The sequence below is a fragment of the Scyliorhinus torazame genome, chromosome 5 (genome assembly GCF_047496885.1).
Source record: "Scyliorhinus torazame isolate Kashiwa2021f chromosome 5, sScyTor2.1, whole genome shotgun sequence".
Lineage (NCBI taxonomy): Eukaryota > Metazoa > Chordata > Chondrichthyes > Carcharhiniformes > Scyliorhinidae > Scyliorhinus > Scyliorhinus torazame.
The window spans coordinates 300,887,315-300,903,924 of NC_092711.1; the positions used below are offsets into that span (position 1 = coordinate 300,887,315).

Here is a 16,610-nt window from a genome sequence, read left to right on the forward strand (position 1 = left end):
CCCCCTGTCTAACCCAGGTGCCGTTTTACAGCATTGTGTTTCCCAGCACTTGCAGTGCTGAGGCCAAGCGCCGAGAAACTCACGGCTAAACGCGCTCGTCATGTGACTTTGTTCACATTTAGTGAAATCTTGTCCGAAGGGGAAATTGATCATTTTTGACCCACCTAAGCTGCACACGTTTGGACACCAAGGGATAATTTATCATGGCCAATCCACCTAACCTGCATATTTTTGGACTGTGGGAGGAAACCGGAACACTCAGAGGAAACCCACGCACACATGGGGAAAATGTGCAAACCCCACACAGACAGTCACCCAAAGCTGGAATCGAACCTGGGTCCCTGGTGCTGTGGGCAGCAGTGCTAACCACTGTGCTACCGGATCCATGAGGTCCATGTTAGATTTAAGACTGAAAAAAGTTAAAATATTCTGAGTGAAGAAAATCTGTGTGTCTTGGTTTTGACTTCACTAACCGGCTTGGATACTATTAACAGATAGTTGACCTCCGCTATCTTAGCTTAGTTCAGGTTTCTGTTCATTGACTGGATCTATTGAAGACGCCGGAATTTTAATCGCACTGGAAGGATTCTCAGAATACTCTCCTGCCTGGGATATAGTGAGCTCCATGAAAGGTGGAACCATAGAGATGCAATACAACCAATTTTTAGAAGATAAATAGAGCAAACAAATTATGGCCAGATACTCACTGGCTCTTTGCCATCCATCGCTTCAATCCATAAGCTTCTGTTGGCTTCCGAGAGAGCCTGGAGTGTGACGGGGCCTTGCCTGTGAAAGGAAGATTTGTTTAGAATTTACTGGGGAAAGAAAAAGAAATAAAAAAAGACTTGCCTTCATACAGCACATTTCACAACATCCAGACATCTCAAAGTGTTCTGCAGCCGATGAAGTACTTCAACAATGAAGTGTTATCAGTGTTGAAAATGTGGGAAATGCAGCAGGCAATTTTCGCATAGCACGATCCCATGAAGAGCAGCATGAATAATCTGTTTCTCATCTAGTTTTGAGGGATAAATATTGGCCAAGATTGTGGGTTGAACTCTCCAGCAGTTCAAGGCAGGGCTACGAAAACGTCTGCATCCTCTCACGATGACAGACACGGCCTTGGCTTAACATCTGGCCTGAGGATGGCACCTCCGACAGTGTGGCACTCCCTCAGAACTCCACTGGAGGAGTGTCGGCCCACATTTGCTGCTCAAACTTGCTTGAACCCACAACCTTCTGACTCGGAGGAGAGTACCACGGCTGAGAGGACACTGGCCGCGATTTGACGGCCCAGCTGTGCCCAAAAAGCAGCTCACCGCAGCGCAGTGTGGCCGATATAAGCCGGGAGACCCCGCTCCCTGGATCTACCCGACTTGCAAAGCAGACGAGATCTAGTGCGATCTCGCAAGATGGTGCGATGTTTTTTAGGAAATCAGCCTATTAGGGCGAGACAGCGAGTCTCACTCTAATGTGCAGATTCTTGAGTTACCCGTGGTGTGGGATCAATCGCCATCGCCTCGGAGACCTGGGCCGAGCGCCATTCAGAACTGGTCTCCACAAACGGGGACCAGATAGAACAGCACTCATGGGGATCTCCCAGGGGATCAGAGACCCCCAGGTACATGCCCCTTGGGCAGGGTGGTACCCTGGCTTAGCTGGTGTCACCCAGGCACCATGGCACTGCCAGCTTTGCACCCTGATACAGTCAGCCTGGCACCATGGGTGCCAGCCTGGCACTGCCAAGGTGCCCAGGTGGCACTGCCAACTGGCAGGAGCACTTGCAGGTTGGCACTGCCAAGGTGTCAAGCTGGCATTATTTGTGAAGGTGCGATTGGGTCGGGGATACCCTGCATTGGGGGAATGCAGGGGCGGGTATGGGGTCGCCCATAATGCATTGGGGCTTGGAGGGGCGGAGTCACTTTGGAGGCTTCGGAGATCAGAACGATCTCTCACTACACGGAGGAATTTCAGCGAGCAGAGCTCCTCGGTATACAAAACAGGGCTATGTGTGGCCTCGGCCACGTGCTCCTCGTTGAAGCCCCTTTTCAAATGAGAGTCGTGTTTTATAGCCTTGTGTTCCTCGGCACCAGGAAACACACACCTAAACGTCCTTGCTGTGGCACTTTGTTTCCATTTAGCTAAATCGCACCCATATTTTCTGATTTGCTAGCCGTTTTGCTTCTGGAACAGGCTCCCAGGTGCTCTGCTCATTGTTAGGCTAACAACTGGAGTTGTGGCCGAACAAAAAGCGTTCTATCTGGTTTTATTGGCATGCACGCCATTTTGGTGAAGGTGGTTGGGGTAAAACAAAGGGGACTCGCAAACCACAACCGCCCATCTTTCCTGTCAGTCCAAGGTTCACAAACCAGAGATGTTAATCCAGACTGACATGAGAGATGGAATACTAGATTTCCCTTTAACACAAGGGCAGCCACCATTAGCTCAACAACTACAGACAGCGAAGGAGCAGGATGACCACAGCTGGGGATGGGGGATATAACATTCATCTCCCAGGTCTTGAACCAACACGCAGCATTGATGCTTACGGACATATATTCAGGGTTGATTAAGGACAAATCGCTGGCTTTTAAAGCAGACCAAGGCCGGCCAGCAGCACGGTTCAATTCCCGTAACAGCCTCCCCGAACAGGCGCCGCCGGAATGTGGCGACTAGGGGTTTTTCACAGTAACTTCATTGAAGCCTACTTGTGACAATAAGCGATTTTCATTTCATGATTACAGGCTTAAAAAAGCAAGTTAAAACCTCTGGCCAATTAAATATTCCACTGTCACTGCTGTTATTGGCGACAACAGCAAGCTTTGACCACCTTCAGCAACTCTTTTTTAAAAAAATTTAGAGCACCCAATTATAATTTTTTTTCCCCCCCAATTAAGGGCAATTTAGCGTGGCCAATCCACCTAACCTGCACATCTTTGGGTTGTGGGGGCGAGACCCACGGGAGAATGTGCAAACTCCACACAGACAGTGACCCGGGGCCGGGATCAAACCTGGGTCCTCAGCCAGAGGCAGCAGTGCTAACCACTGCGCCACCGTGCCGCCCGATCTTCAGCAACTCTTAACAATTTTTGCCCTGATCAGTAACGGTCCTTTACCTTTCAGACATCTCGATGTCAAAGCAGAATCGTTTGTCAATGGATTCGGATTTCCTTCGAATGCAGGACTTCAGTTTAAATTCCTAGAGAAAAGTACATAAGATGACAGCTCCACCAGTGCTTTTTGGAAAGCTATTCCCGTGAGCCCAATGAGTTGTCTAAAGCCCAAGACCAACAGTGCAACAACCTACATTTATATAGCACCCTTAATGTAGCAAACCATCCCAGGTCCCTTTGCAGGAATTGTAATCAGGCAAAGATCAACATTGAGCCGAAGGATGAGGCACTGGGACATGGAGAAAGTGGCAGCTTTTATAGGAGGATCTTAATGGGGAGAGAGGTTCAACGAAGGAACTCCCAGGCTGCTGAAAGCACAGCTGGCAATGGTAGTGCGATGAAAATGGGGGAAGGTCAAGAGGCCGGAATGGAAGGAGCCCAGATTTCATGGAGTCGGACAGTAAGAGACAGGGAGGGCCGGAGGCCATGGAGGGATGTGAGCACAATGAATTCCTTTCTTTTTTGAAAAAGGGGACATTTTACTTCGATTCGCCCCCCGTCTTTGATAGCCCCCCGTCGATGGACTGAAAGCCAGTGGAGGTCAGTGAGCACAAGGTGACGGCTTGTGGTCACTTACTCACAATTCAAACTGCTGCTTTTGAGCGCGTCATATGTTGGAAGCAAAACACTTCCCCACGTGAAAGAGGACAATAACCACTCATGGATCAAATCGATTAAACCGGGGTGTTCCACAAATCAGAAGTCTCTTTCTTATTTACAATATGGAGACGATTGATCAGAATACCCGGATTTTCCCTCACTGGATAAATGATGAGAAAGGAGGGTAAACAATTTCCGCTTTCACAGCTTCGGAAGCTGAGTGACACATGGAACGTCAGGTCCGCTGACGACCGTTGTAATGTGCCTTTAAAGGATTGCATGGGAACGTCACGAGAAAGGAAATGTGTCACGTGATCCAATGTAGTTACACTTTTGCTTTTAAATAAAACACAGCATATACAGCCCTGCTGGTGATGTCTTCAAGCGTTCTATCTATGTAGATCTTTGCTTCCACTTTCGACACAACCAAGATTCTATGTGCGTAATTTACTGTCAGTATACATCGTCCAAATCATTGATTTAACAACATTGTCGACCAACATTGTACAATTTGTAGTGCCACTGTTTATCCTTGGTCTCTTGTCGTTCCCACAAGTCTGAAATAATCACATCTTTCGACACAAATATTGGAGCTGACATGGATGTCTGGATTTTCATTCTCGAGGCAGGTAGCTCGAGTTTGAACATTTACTGGTTGTCCTCAAACACCTCAGGAGAAACCCCCCCCAACAGTTGTGGGACAGAGTCGGGCCTGCCAACCCCACAGTTCAGATCAGAGGTAGACACAGAGGCCGCCGAATGTTGAAGAGGGCAGTTTACAAGGCCCGCCTCAGTTCTCTGGGATTTTATCCCAATTGTTACAATACATTTTTAGGTCCTCTCGTCCTCATCCCTCGCACTCCGTCGTTTACACCACCCCATCACCCCGCCTCTATCCACTGCCCTGCCTCCCTCGATACACATCTCCCTACGCCACATCCATTAGCCTCAAACCAATTTGCTGCCAAACTATACACCCCACCCACTCTGGCTGCTCATAATATCCTCCATAATGCTAACTCATGCCTACCCAGCCACCTCCCATGGTCCTTGCATCCTCCATACCAACACACCCAGTATCCACCATGGGAAGACCTCAGGAGCCATGTTAAGATGAAATGAAATTCTTTTTTTTCTCAGCTCCGGACCCCCTCCCCCTCTCTCTGCTGCCACCCGGACCCCTTCCCCCTCTCTCTGCTCCCTCCCAGACCACCTCCCACTCTCTCCGCTCCAGATCCCCTCCCCCTCTCTACACTCCCGCCTGGACCTCTCGCCCCGGATTCTCCTGCCACCCAGTCCACTCCCGCCCCTGACCCCCTCCCCCTCTCTCCACTCCCGCCCCGGGCCCCCTCACCGCCCCCGCCCGGATCTCCGCTCCCACACGGACACCCTCTCTCCGCTCCCGCCTGGACCCCCCTCCTGCCTCAGGCCCCCTCCCCCTCTCGCCTGGACCCTGTCCCACTCTCTCCGCTCCCGCCTGGACCCTGTCCCACTCTCTCCGCTCCCTCCCAGACCCCTCTCTCCGCTGCCACCCGGAATCCCTGCCAGCCTCGCCACTCCCACCCCGGACCCCCCTCTCTCCGCTCCCACCCCGGACCCCCTCTCTCTGCCCCCGCCCGGTCCCCCTCCCCTCCCCCCCCCCGCTCGTGCCTGGACCACCTGCCCCACTCTCTGCTCCCGCCTGGATCTCCGCTCCCGCCCGGAACCCCTCACACTCTTTCCGCTCCCGCCCGGACCCCCTCCCCCTCTCTCAGCTCCTGCCCCGACCCCCTCCCACTCTCTCCGCTCCCGCCCGGACCCCCTCCCACTCTCTCCGCTCCCGCCGGTGGTGGTGGTAGTGAGGGATATAATGAAATGAAGTTCTAAATATCTTTAACAGCCTTCACAATTTTTTTAAAAAACTGCCATTCGTGAAAGCTTTTTAAAAACATTTAAATCTCAAGGGCTTAATCTCTATGAAAAAGAAACAAAAGTCTGTTCATAACTTCACACCAAAGACAACTGCTTTGAGCTGTCAATCAGGGCAACCCTGTTGAAATAGTTATAGCTTGTGGAAAGCAGTTAAGTATTTATAATGACATGATGAAAACCCTTGGGGAAATGTCAACAAATTGCAATTAAAACTGCTAGACCAGTTTTCTTTCAAATCTTTCTGACTCACGCACCTTTTTTTTTTTAAAAGGGCTAAGGATTTAAATATATTCACATTATGACAGTTCTATAGATCCTTGCTGTCCTTTGAGAGCATTAAAATCTACTCTCAAAATTTGTGACTCCCAAGCTGCAGGATGAGAGCCTTTCTACCAAATAGGGATCTCGGCACCACGTTCAAGTGACTCTTAACAAAGAGTCATCAGACTCGAAACGTTCGCTCTTTTCTCTCCCTACAGATGCTGCCAGACCTGCTGAGGTTTTCCAGCCTTTTCTCTTTTGTTTCAGATTCCAGCATCCGCAGTAATTTGCTTTTATTTTTTCAAGTGGCTCTGTTGAGTTCTGGGTTTCCCCCGTGTGAGAGTCATCCACACCTCGCTTCCCTTACTGAAGAATTGTGGGATCAGTCGGGAATGGGGCAGGATATCCCACTTGCAGCTCCCCGTCTGCTAGTTTTAAAATGTCCGCGGAGTCATGATCCAAGTGCATTTCTCACATCTCACCGTGTGCTGCGGAACAATAACTTGTTGCTTTGTTGTTCACCCGCTGTAGTGCAGTAGTGAGGGATGTGGCATTCTGGATGTACGTCTACACGTGCTCACAACGATGTAGTTCCTAACTTTCCAAACAATACAAGAGAGCATCACTCTCCCCTGAAGCAATTTAATTTGCCATTTTCTAACCCCAAAAGCTCCAAAAGAGAAGGGGAGTGTTAAAAATGTTGGCGTGAGGGCCTGACCGACGAAACACTCGCTGGTTCTGAACCGATTGGTCACAGCACCTCCAACATTGTCTGTCATTCCAAATCTCTGTCACGGGATGTACCATGCGCCTGTCCATTATCCTACAATCTGGGCTCTTATGTTAATATTTTACTCACTTGTTTTACTCCAGGTTTTGGATCACAGGGGATCATGCTTAGAATTTTGGTGCCTTTCACATATTTGCAGTAGTATTTCACCCAGGAGAATCCCAACGCCCCTGTGGAGAGTCAAGAATAGATTAGAAAACCCTGCACAACTGGGGATCTACCTCGCCATTGCCGTACTGCAGCAGGTTTCCTAGGCAACAAGGCCTACTAATCAGGCTGCTCTCAGGTTTCCAGTTGGACTTCTCTCGTCCTGCTGGCAAGAGTCAAGTTCTCCGAACTGCCCCGATCTTTCCACCACCTTTGCCCCACACCCTCTCGACCAATACGAGTGACACGTCTCCACCCTCGCCCTCGGAGCCTGGCATTTTGAATAAAACAATTATAAGATGAATCTTTCAGTCAGGGAAAATCCTGACACAGTTGGCAACAAATAGCCAGGTTGCTAAATGATTGCAGCAGTTATGTTGGAACTGCTATGGTTATCTCTGCTATGCATCTAATGGACAACTGGATATTCAGACGGCAAGGAAAGTAGATAAATAAATGAATGGAGGGCCTAAAATGTAGCAAATCAACAGGAATAAGAGGACATGAAGTTAGGGTTGGAATCCATGTAGAATGAGCAGGAATGAATAACTTTAAAAACTGCTGCAGTACTGAAAGGAGACACTAGATGGCACCAAGACACACAGTAACAATTACATCCCATCCACTCGGCTAAATCACAAAAGCCTGAAGGTGGGTCATCAAAACCACATCACGGCTCAGCCTTCAGGTCAAATTCTCTTAGAAATTGGTCAGAAAGATTCTGAATGGCTAATTTCAGAAAGGCTGGCCCGGCGATGACCCAATTCAGGAAAATAAAACGCAAGGAGTAACAAATTTGGAGGTCCAGCAAGACACGTGCGCGGTGGCACAGTGGATAGCACTGCTGCCTCACAGCGCCAGGGACCCAGGTTCAATTCCGACTTTGGGCGACTGTGTGGAGTTTGCATGTTCTCCCCGTGTCTGCGTGCGTTTCCCCCAGGTGCTCCGGTTTCCTCCCACAGCCCGAAGATGTTAGGTGGATTGGCCTTGCGAAATTGCCCCTTAGTGTCCAAAGCTGTGTAGGTTAGGTGGAGTTATGGGGGTAAGGCAGGGGGTGAGCCTAGGTCGGGTGCTCTTTCAGAGGGTCGGTGCAGACTCGATGGGCTGAATAACCTCCTTCTGCACTGTAGGGATTGTATGATTCTAAGAAGTATCATCCTTACGTTTCTCCTGAGAGTAGAGGTAGCCTTCAATGGTGGGTTGGCCCGGCAGCTTGCAGGTTTGTGGAGCTTCTTTCATTCTTGTCATGAGATCCTCCATCTCCTCCCGAGTGCCCATGAAGTGATTTCTTGTCTGTGAAAACAACCAACGGCATTACAGAACCCGCGGCCTCCCACATGACTCCATACTGCTGCGTGTGGAGGTATCTCTGAATAGGTCAAGTTCCTGAAATGACCAAGAAACCACTAACTCATAAATCCCCGTGTATTCCATCCATATGACGGCCGTCAACAAAGACGGGAGTGAAGGGGATGTAGGTTGGAGTTCTCCGGCCGTTGAGATCCGCTGTTCGCACCGGCAGCGCACCCCCCCCACCCCCACATGTGTGGGGGGCTTCAATGGAAACCCCACTGACATGCAGCAGGAAGGGAGAATCCCGCCGCTAGCGAACAGCGCACTGCCGAGAAACATGCGGCCGGGTGACCGGAGAATCCAGCCCATAATGTGCGCTTCAGAAAGGACACCGATTTTGTGAAGTGGTCCCATTCTACATTTCCCCGGCTGTGGGACTGTAACTTGCACCATCTCGAAAGGACGGCTATTTCAAAAGGTTCAGTAGACATTTTCTAATGATGAATGACCTGTTAGAAAGGGGGTGGCATTGGATTAATTTACAGGGAACATTTTAACCTTAGTACACTTTGTATTATTGGCTGGGTTCAATTCAGTCCAAACAAAGTAGAACCTTAGTGCCTTTCCCAAAGAAAGAAACAGCCCAACGTCCTTCACAGTGGGCACAGTCATGCTTGGTCAAAAGGATGTGGTTCAGGATTTTTTTGAATGGTGGAAATAGAAGTGGTGAGTGGAGAAGTTTAGGGAGAGAGATACAGATAGTAGGAAAGACAAAATTTCAGTTTGGCGAGAAAAGATATGTGGAAAAGAGGTTGGTTTTGTGGGAAGAGGACTGCGCTACAATAAAGGTTGGGCAACAATGGGCTGGATTTTGATGACTGATGCATAAAGGGGCTTGGCTGAGAGCATAAAAACTCTTATAAAAGGAATCTGGGAGCGAGTTTGTTTACTGGTGTCCCCAGAGGTGTTGACTTTTTTTGACTAACATCTCCATGTGCTCATAATAATTGGCTGGCGGGAAGTGAGGGGCAAGGGCTACAGGGCCTTAAATGTAGCAAAAGAACTGGAACAAAGTCCCAAAGAACCCTGTAACCAGCCCGCCTCAGCACTTGACCACCGCTGTGACCGCCTCCAATCTGCTTCAAAGGCAATGAGCCTGACACCAACCTGCACCTGCAGCCTCCAACCCCCCCTGCCACCGAGCGACAGTAGCGTGTAAACAAACACTTTACGCCAAGGCGGGTCTGGCCCCATTGGAAAAATTCCCAGATTCAAGCGATTTGACTCAATTGCCCCCAATTCCCTGTGCCTCTTGACGTTCAGTCACAATTATACATCAGAACAGAACTCACATGTTGCAAGCTTAGTTGAAGCTGCTGCTTATAGGGCAAGAAATCCTGAGTTAGCTCAAAGGTCAAGTGATGGAAGGTGAGTAGGCCATGTAGGAATGCCAACACCTGCAGGGAGGAAAAAAAAAAACATCATTTGGGATTCTGACTGGAGAAATATTCTCCTACTTTCCTCATCAATGGGGGAAAATCTTGGCCAAGACAAGGTGGGTATCTCTCCACCCACCATAACCATCTTCAAGTGTTGTCAAGCCAACCACAATGTAATTGGAATGTTATGATTATACATGAAAGCTGGAAGATTGGGAATACTGGAGACCAGAACACCTTTCTACTGTCCATCCAATTGTCAGCCATATTGGATTAGGTACAGCATGTATTAGATCTGGAATAACACTTCACTCTACTTTGGCCTCAGCAATAGGCCGTAGCCTCCAATGAGAGACGGGCACCACCCTCACTAGTGTGTCGATAGTGTCTTACAGCGGGCAGCCCGTGGCCTCAGTGGGATCAGAAGTCTAGCATTGAGCAAGAAGACCATGTTGAAACATGGATTCATCCTCACCAAGACGCCAAATGCTTGAGGCCCCTCATCTCACAGTCTGAAGACATTTCCATCACCTTGGGCCTAATTCAAACCCAGATATGAAATGTCAGTATTTGTGTAGTCCTGCTGAAGAACTCAGCATCTATTCCTGGACCAGAATGGGGTGGATGGGTAATAATCCAGGGTCTGAGCTAAGAAAGACATTCTTGAAGATTTGGACAATAGAGGAGAAGCATTGGCCGGCCAGGAAAGGGGCGGGGGAGTGTGCCCAGGTTAGGGTGCTCTTTCAGAGGGTCACTGCAGACTCGATGGGCCTAATGACCCCCCTTCTGCACTGTAGGGATTCCGTGATTCTATGTTAAATGGCTGCAGGGTGGTTGAGGACAATGAGAGATAACGCACCATTGCCTCAGTCACAGGGAATGTCATTTCGGACTTTGGTAAAGGCCTTTTGGTCTGATGGGAGGGAAAAAGTTCAAATGGAGATCTGGGAGGTAACAACACATTCAAGGACGTGTGAGAGGAAAGGAATTTTGGAGATGGAGCAGGATTTTGCAATGGGGCTTTTTGGAGGCAGTGGTAAGGGGGACAATTGCTGAAGGTCGTTTGCCCTTTCTCCCAACGTGGCTCTGTGACATATCCGCGCTCCTCTGGCCAATGGGCATCACTGATTTTAAAATTGTTCCATTCGCCTTCAGCAGCCGAGGTCCTAAGCTCTGGAATTCTCTCCTTGATCCCCTTTGCCTCAATTTCCGCCTTGAAAACCTTCCTCCCGGACCAGAATTTTGCTTGTTTGTCCTTTCTCTCAATGTGGCTCTGTGACATATTGTACAATGCTTCTGTTAAAGGTGCTATATGAGGTGTTGTCGAAAAGTGAACATATTAACAGGACACCAAGGATCTGCCAATATGAATCAGCACTATCAGGAGGAGAAGGACTGAGAGAAATGCATTAATACATTTCCTGTAAAACAAAAAAATATTGAATAAAACCAGGATCTAACTTACTGGCTCTACCACTTCAAATTTCTTTCTCTCATGAACCTCCTGAATCTTGTTCACATATTCCAAAGATGCCTCGTAGAAGTTCTGTCTCTCTTTATCAACCTGCACATCAGCCTGGATTTAAATCAAACAGAACATCCGTCAGATCCACTAAACAAACTGGGAAACGCACACAGCAAAGAGCTCCACCTCGAATGAGCATGGCAGCGAAAAACAATTTCAGAAGTGTTTTTCAGCATATTGCAATTAAATCAGCTTGGTACAACAATTTTAAAAAATTGACCTATGTTTTTAATCTAGTTTCGACCCATTCATTATCACAGTGCGGCCGTCTGCTCTTTTTAACTTCAGGATCTGTCCCAGTGCCACTCCCCCACCCCCCCTCTCTCCCCCCGAGTAGATGTTGTTACGTACGAGCTCCTGATTCCTGTGCAAGACACAGCAGACAGTGCTTCAACAATTCCACATATTCAATAGTTGTGGGGTGCAGGGAAGGGGGCGTGCGGGTGAAAAAGCAAAGGGTTTTACAAACTATAATAAACATTTGATGAAACAGAGAACATAACGCAAGCTGTGTGCTTTGTTGCACACGTGATGCAAGCAACATTTAAAATATTTCCAACTCGGCACATCTGGGCCCTGGCTCACAGCTTCCCTTTCCTGGCGGAACTTTCTCTTTCATGTAAAGTTTTTTTTTCCCCCAAACAGGACGAGGAAAGCAAAAGGGTGGTGTGCCGGGCTGGATGGACTCTGCCACTGACAACAATCGTAAGACCATTACCTCCTGGAGCTGGGATTCCTTCTTCTTGGAGGACAGACTCAGATGTCGGTCGAGCGCAGAGTAGAACTTCTCGCTCTCTTTTTCAAATTTTTTCTTTCTGTCCTGTGAACAGAAAAGACGAGTCACTGGGATTCCACCTCAAGCCCCGCGGGTCACACGGGAGTTCTCCTGGTGTCCTGGCTATTGTCTCTCCCTTGATCAATGTCACTAGATCAGGAGTTAGTGATCACATTGCTGCTTGTGAGATCTTACAGTGTGAAACTTCTCTGCCATGTTTCTGACATTAACTTCACAAGTACCTCATTGGTTGTAAAGCACTTTGTAACATCCTCAACTTGTGAAAGGACCCATATATAAAACGGTTTTTAGATATTTAGATACACCTTGAAGGCTTAGCACTGTTGCTTCACAGGTGTGCGGTCAAAGACGTGGCTCTAGGATTGGACTCATGGAAGAAAGCACAGAACCCATGAGCAGTAACACAGAGTTTCTTAGGCGGATAATCTTGCTCATTAATTAGCGAGTGATTATATAAAAATGGTCCCATGCAAATTGTTCAAACACCTTCCTCGGGTGGAATAACTAGATCAGGAGTCTGACACAAATCTTCCACCTCGCAAACCTGTAATGTTTTTACAGTTCTGTCCCTTGGCAAGCAAGACAATTGAAAACAGATTTAAAACCCGAGAATAGCTCAACAAGATCAGGAAGGATGTCCAAGAGACGAGATGGAGAAAAATAAAAGGGGTCAAGATGGTAACAATTTATCTTCGAGATCTGCAGTTCGCTGCGAGCTAGAATTTAGATCTTTACAAATCACCAACTTTAAAACGAGGAATGAAATGGTGAGCAATTTAAATGTAAAACAGACTTAATAAGCAGCCAATTCACTGAGTAAACTTGGGGCCCACAAAACCCACACATCTCCAAAATCTGTCATTTCACAATTGGGCATTGCGAAACAGAAGTGATGATGCACATATTTGAGCCCATGGTGACTTTGTATGTGTGCGCACCATTGCGTGCAGAACTGGATCGCATACACCAGAAAGTTTCATAGTTCATTACTCAGTGTGTTTTCGCTCTGATACAATAGTCCCCTTGGCGCTGTGGACGAGGGAGAGCTACACCCAATAAAGTCGTAGTTCCCAAATAAAAATAAAAACTGAAAATACTGGAAAAACTCAGCAGGTCAGGCAACATCTGTGGAGAGAGAAACAGAGTTAACGTTTCGAGTCCGTATGATTCTTCTCCGGGGCTAAAGGGAGGGAGAAATGTGATGGATTTTCCACTGCCTCGCTGGGGGATGTCTCCCAATACCAGGCTGACCTTGATGAGGTTCTAGTCGACATGTCCCGGTCTCAAATGGGAATGGTCAAGGCGCTGCGGAACTTGTCCCAGTCGCAGGTGGGCATTGCCGAGGCGCTGCACAGCATGGCCCAGTCACGGAGGAGAATCGTCGAGGGCATCGACATGATGGGGAACCATCAAGGCTGGCAGAGCCAGATGATGCAGGGGCAGCCAGGGCTCAAGCCAGTTGCCCGTCCAGCCCAAGGTGAAGCCCAGGGCCCTTTGGGCACTGAGCGGGAGGAGGGGGCGCTGGGTGGCAACCAGGACCCGTCCCATGGAGTGGCGACAGTGGTCACCAGCTCACCCGAGTTCCACCCCTCTGATGAGTCCACATCTTGGGGCCAGCACACGGGCCAGGGCAGCCGGCTGTGGGTGTGCTGCCGATAAGTGAACTAGGACCCTCCGGCCTCAGAGCCCCCAGAGGACGCCCGCGAGGGGCGCCGAAGGCCACGGGGCGTGGTAAGCAGCTGGCTGCCACCACCACAGATGTGCATCCTGGACATAGTGGCAGAGCATACAAAGCAAATTGAGGATCACTGAGGTTACGGGGGAACTGGTAAAGATGTCACAAAGACACAGACCATTAGTCAGTGGGAGCTCGGATTCAAAGGACATGATCTTCCCAAAAGGGAACAAAGTCCCCGAGCGAGCGCATTTAGCCGCGTGTTTCCTGGCACTCGCAGTGCCAAGAAACACATGGTTATCCAACGCGACTCGCATTGGATAAGGGGCCTGAACGGGGAACATACGGCCGAGACCACACATAGCATTGTTTTTTTTCCAATGGGGAGCTCTGCTCGCTGGAACTCCCCATTGTAGTGGGAGATCAGGACACCATTTTTAAATGCGTCCTGATTTCCGAGGCCCCGAAAAGAATCCCCGGCCTCCCCCCCCAGCCTCCCCCCCCTACCCCCTACCTCCCCCAGCCCGAACGCAACATGGGAGTGGTCCCCTGGCCCCTCCCAACACCCAAGCCAGGTAACCCCGTCCAGATCGCGCGTGCACAAAAAATGCCAGCTTGGCACCTCGGCAGTGCCACCTGAGCACCTTAGCAGTGCCAGGATGGCACCCAGGTGGCACTACCAGGATGCCAGGCTGATAATGCCAGGGTGCCCAGGTGGCACCAGCACCAGCAGTGCCAGGGCACCATCCTTCCCAATGGGCATCCAGCTGGGGGCCTCCTATGCCCTTGGAGACCCCCACGAGTGCCGTTCCATCTGGTCCCCGTTTGTGCGGACCAATACCAAACGGCGCTCACCCAAGGTCCCAGAGGTGAAGGGATTGAATGCCAAAGGCTCAGGTACCTCAGGAATCTGCACATTAGAGTAAGGCTTACTGCCTCGCTCTAACATGCAGATTTGTTAAAAGGTGATCTCACCCATTGTGGGCGGGAGTCCCCTTGCAACATCTCACGAGATTGCGTTGAATCTCACACGGCATTGCGAGCTGGGTAGATTCCGGGTGCGGGGTCTCCCGGCTTTCACTGGCCACACTGCGCCGTGGCGAGCCGATTTTCCGGTCTAGTGTGGCCTGAGGAACGCGCCCAAAGTAACTGGCAGGAGAATTAGAGGGAAGTTTAAGAGGGACATTTTCACCCAGGGATTGCCCGAGAGGTTGGGAGAGGAAGAAAGCTTAATCATACTTCACAAATACTTGGATACGCACTTGGAAGTGCCGCAACCTACAGGTTTACAGACCAAGAGTCGGAAAGTGGGATTAGGCTGGATAGCTTCTTTATTGCTTTGATTTGATTGATTTGATTGGATTTAGATTTGTCACGTACCGAAGTACAGTGAAAAGTATTTTTCTGCGGCCGAGGAACGTATACACTACGTACATAGTAGACACAAGAATAATCAACAGGGAACATTGACAAATGGTACATCGACAAAACAGTGATTGGTTACAGTGCGGAACAAGGGACCAAACAAAGCAAATACATGAGCAAGAGCAGCATAGGGCGTCGTGAACAGTGTTCTTACAGGGAACAGATCAGTCCGAGGGGGAGTCGTTGAGAAGTCTTGTAGCTGTGGGGAAGAAGCTGTTCCTATGTCTGGATGTGCGGGTCTTCAGACTTCTGTACCTTCTGCCTGATGGAAGGGTCTGGAAGAAGGCAATGCCTGGGTGGGAGGGGTTGACACAGATATGCTTGACACAGACATGATGGGCCGAATGACATCCTTCTGTGCCAGAATTTTCTATTTTTCTAATCAGGTAGTAGCACGAATTTTGGAATATGACAGAGAATGGGGCCATTTTATTAATGGTAGAGTTCTTAAAAAGCTTTCCAATTAGTCCTTTGCTCTTTCCCCATAGCCCAGGAAATGTCTTCCTTCAAGTAGTTACCAAATCCTGATGGAAAGTTATTATTGAATCTGACTCTACCAACCATACTGGTCGGACATTCCAGATCACAACTTGCTGGTCTGCGTTAATGCTCTCATGGTTGGGCTCTCATGGTTGGGCATCATGGCAATACTTAATTGTTTAGGCTTACACAATGAAACATGGCCAGATGAGCGACTGGAATGAAAATAGAGTGTGCTGGAAATACCCAGCATGTGTGGCAGCATCTGTGGAGAGAGAAACGAGAGGCAAGGTTTCAAGTCGAATGTGACTTCTTGAGAACTGAAGGAAGGGCAATAATAACATGTGTTCTCAACTGTGGAAAGGGAGAGAGGGGGAAGAACAAAAGAGGGAGGTATGGTTTAGGTTAGAGGATGGGAGAAATTAAATAACAAAGATATTATAGAACAGAAGGCAAAGGGAGTGGTACTGGGTGAAGTAAAGAGACAAAGCATTGGTCCAGAATGAGCGTAATTGCCAGAATAATGAGCAGTTACTGGAGGCAACGCTTACATGGCCCAACATTATTTATCAGGACCTGTCACAGAGCAATGGGGAGGGGGATAAAGTTATTTGGAAAATCAACACAGCAAAAGCAAGAAATATGTAATTTGCTTGGCAGACGTTAAGAGCAGTGTTCAGATCAACTGCAATTCTCACTGTTTTGTGATGGGAGGCAGCTCCAATCGATTCTCTCCTGCCCGATTATGAATGGCAGCTGCTGTCTCGGAATTGATTAGCTGCAGTCCAGCACCAAATTAAAACGACAGTACATTGGACAAAAGACGACCGATTGCCAGAATTAATTATGCGACATTCAGTACAGCAGCAGTTAGTACACGGTGGTAGACAGTACATTTGCCCACAATGAGACAGGCCACCAGTTTCAGATATCAAACTTTAGAATATCAAAAAATACACAAAGAAAATGAGAGAAAGTGCTGTTACGGCATGCTGGTTTCTTCTGACTTTAAGCCAGATATTTGCAACACCATCAGCCTCTCTGACCAACAGCAATTGACCTCCAAATGTCCTGCAGTGGAAAGAGAAAGGAACT

At 48.8% G+C, this 16,610-nt stretch overlaps 1 protein-coding gene across 1 annotated transcript in view; it reads right to left on the minus strand.

The window, feature by feature from the left end:
• ophn1 (oligophrenin 1) overlaps positions 1–16,610 on the minus strand; it is a 230,177-nt gene that overhangs the window by 118,004 nt on the left and 95,563 nt on the right. Inside the window, exons 5-11 of the mRNA XM_072505810.1 lie at positions 11,858–11,959; positions 11,080–11,190; positions 9,528–9,632; positions 8,046–8,175; positions 6,805–6,905; positions 3,117–3,199; positions 708–786 (exon numbers count right to left, since the gene is read on the minus strand). Coding sequence (XP_072361911.1) covers positions 708–786; positions 3,117–3,199; positions 6,805–6,905; positions 8,046–8,175; positions 9,528–9,632; positions 11,080–11,190; positions 11,858–11,959 — 711 coding nt within the window. The remainder of the gene's footprint in view (positions 1–707; positions 787–3,116; positions 3,200–6,804; positions 6,906–8,045; positions 8,176–9,527; positions 9,633–11,079; positions 11,191–11,857; positions 11,960–16,610) is intronic.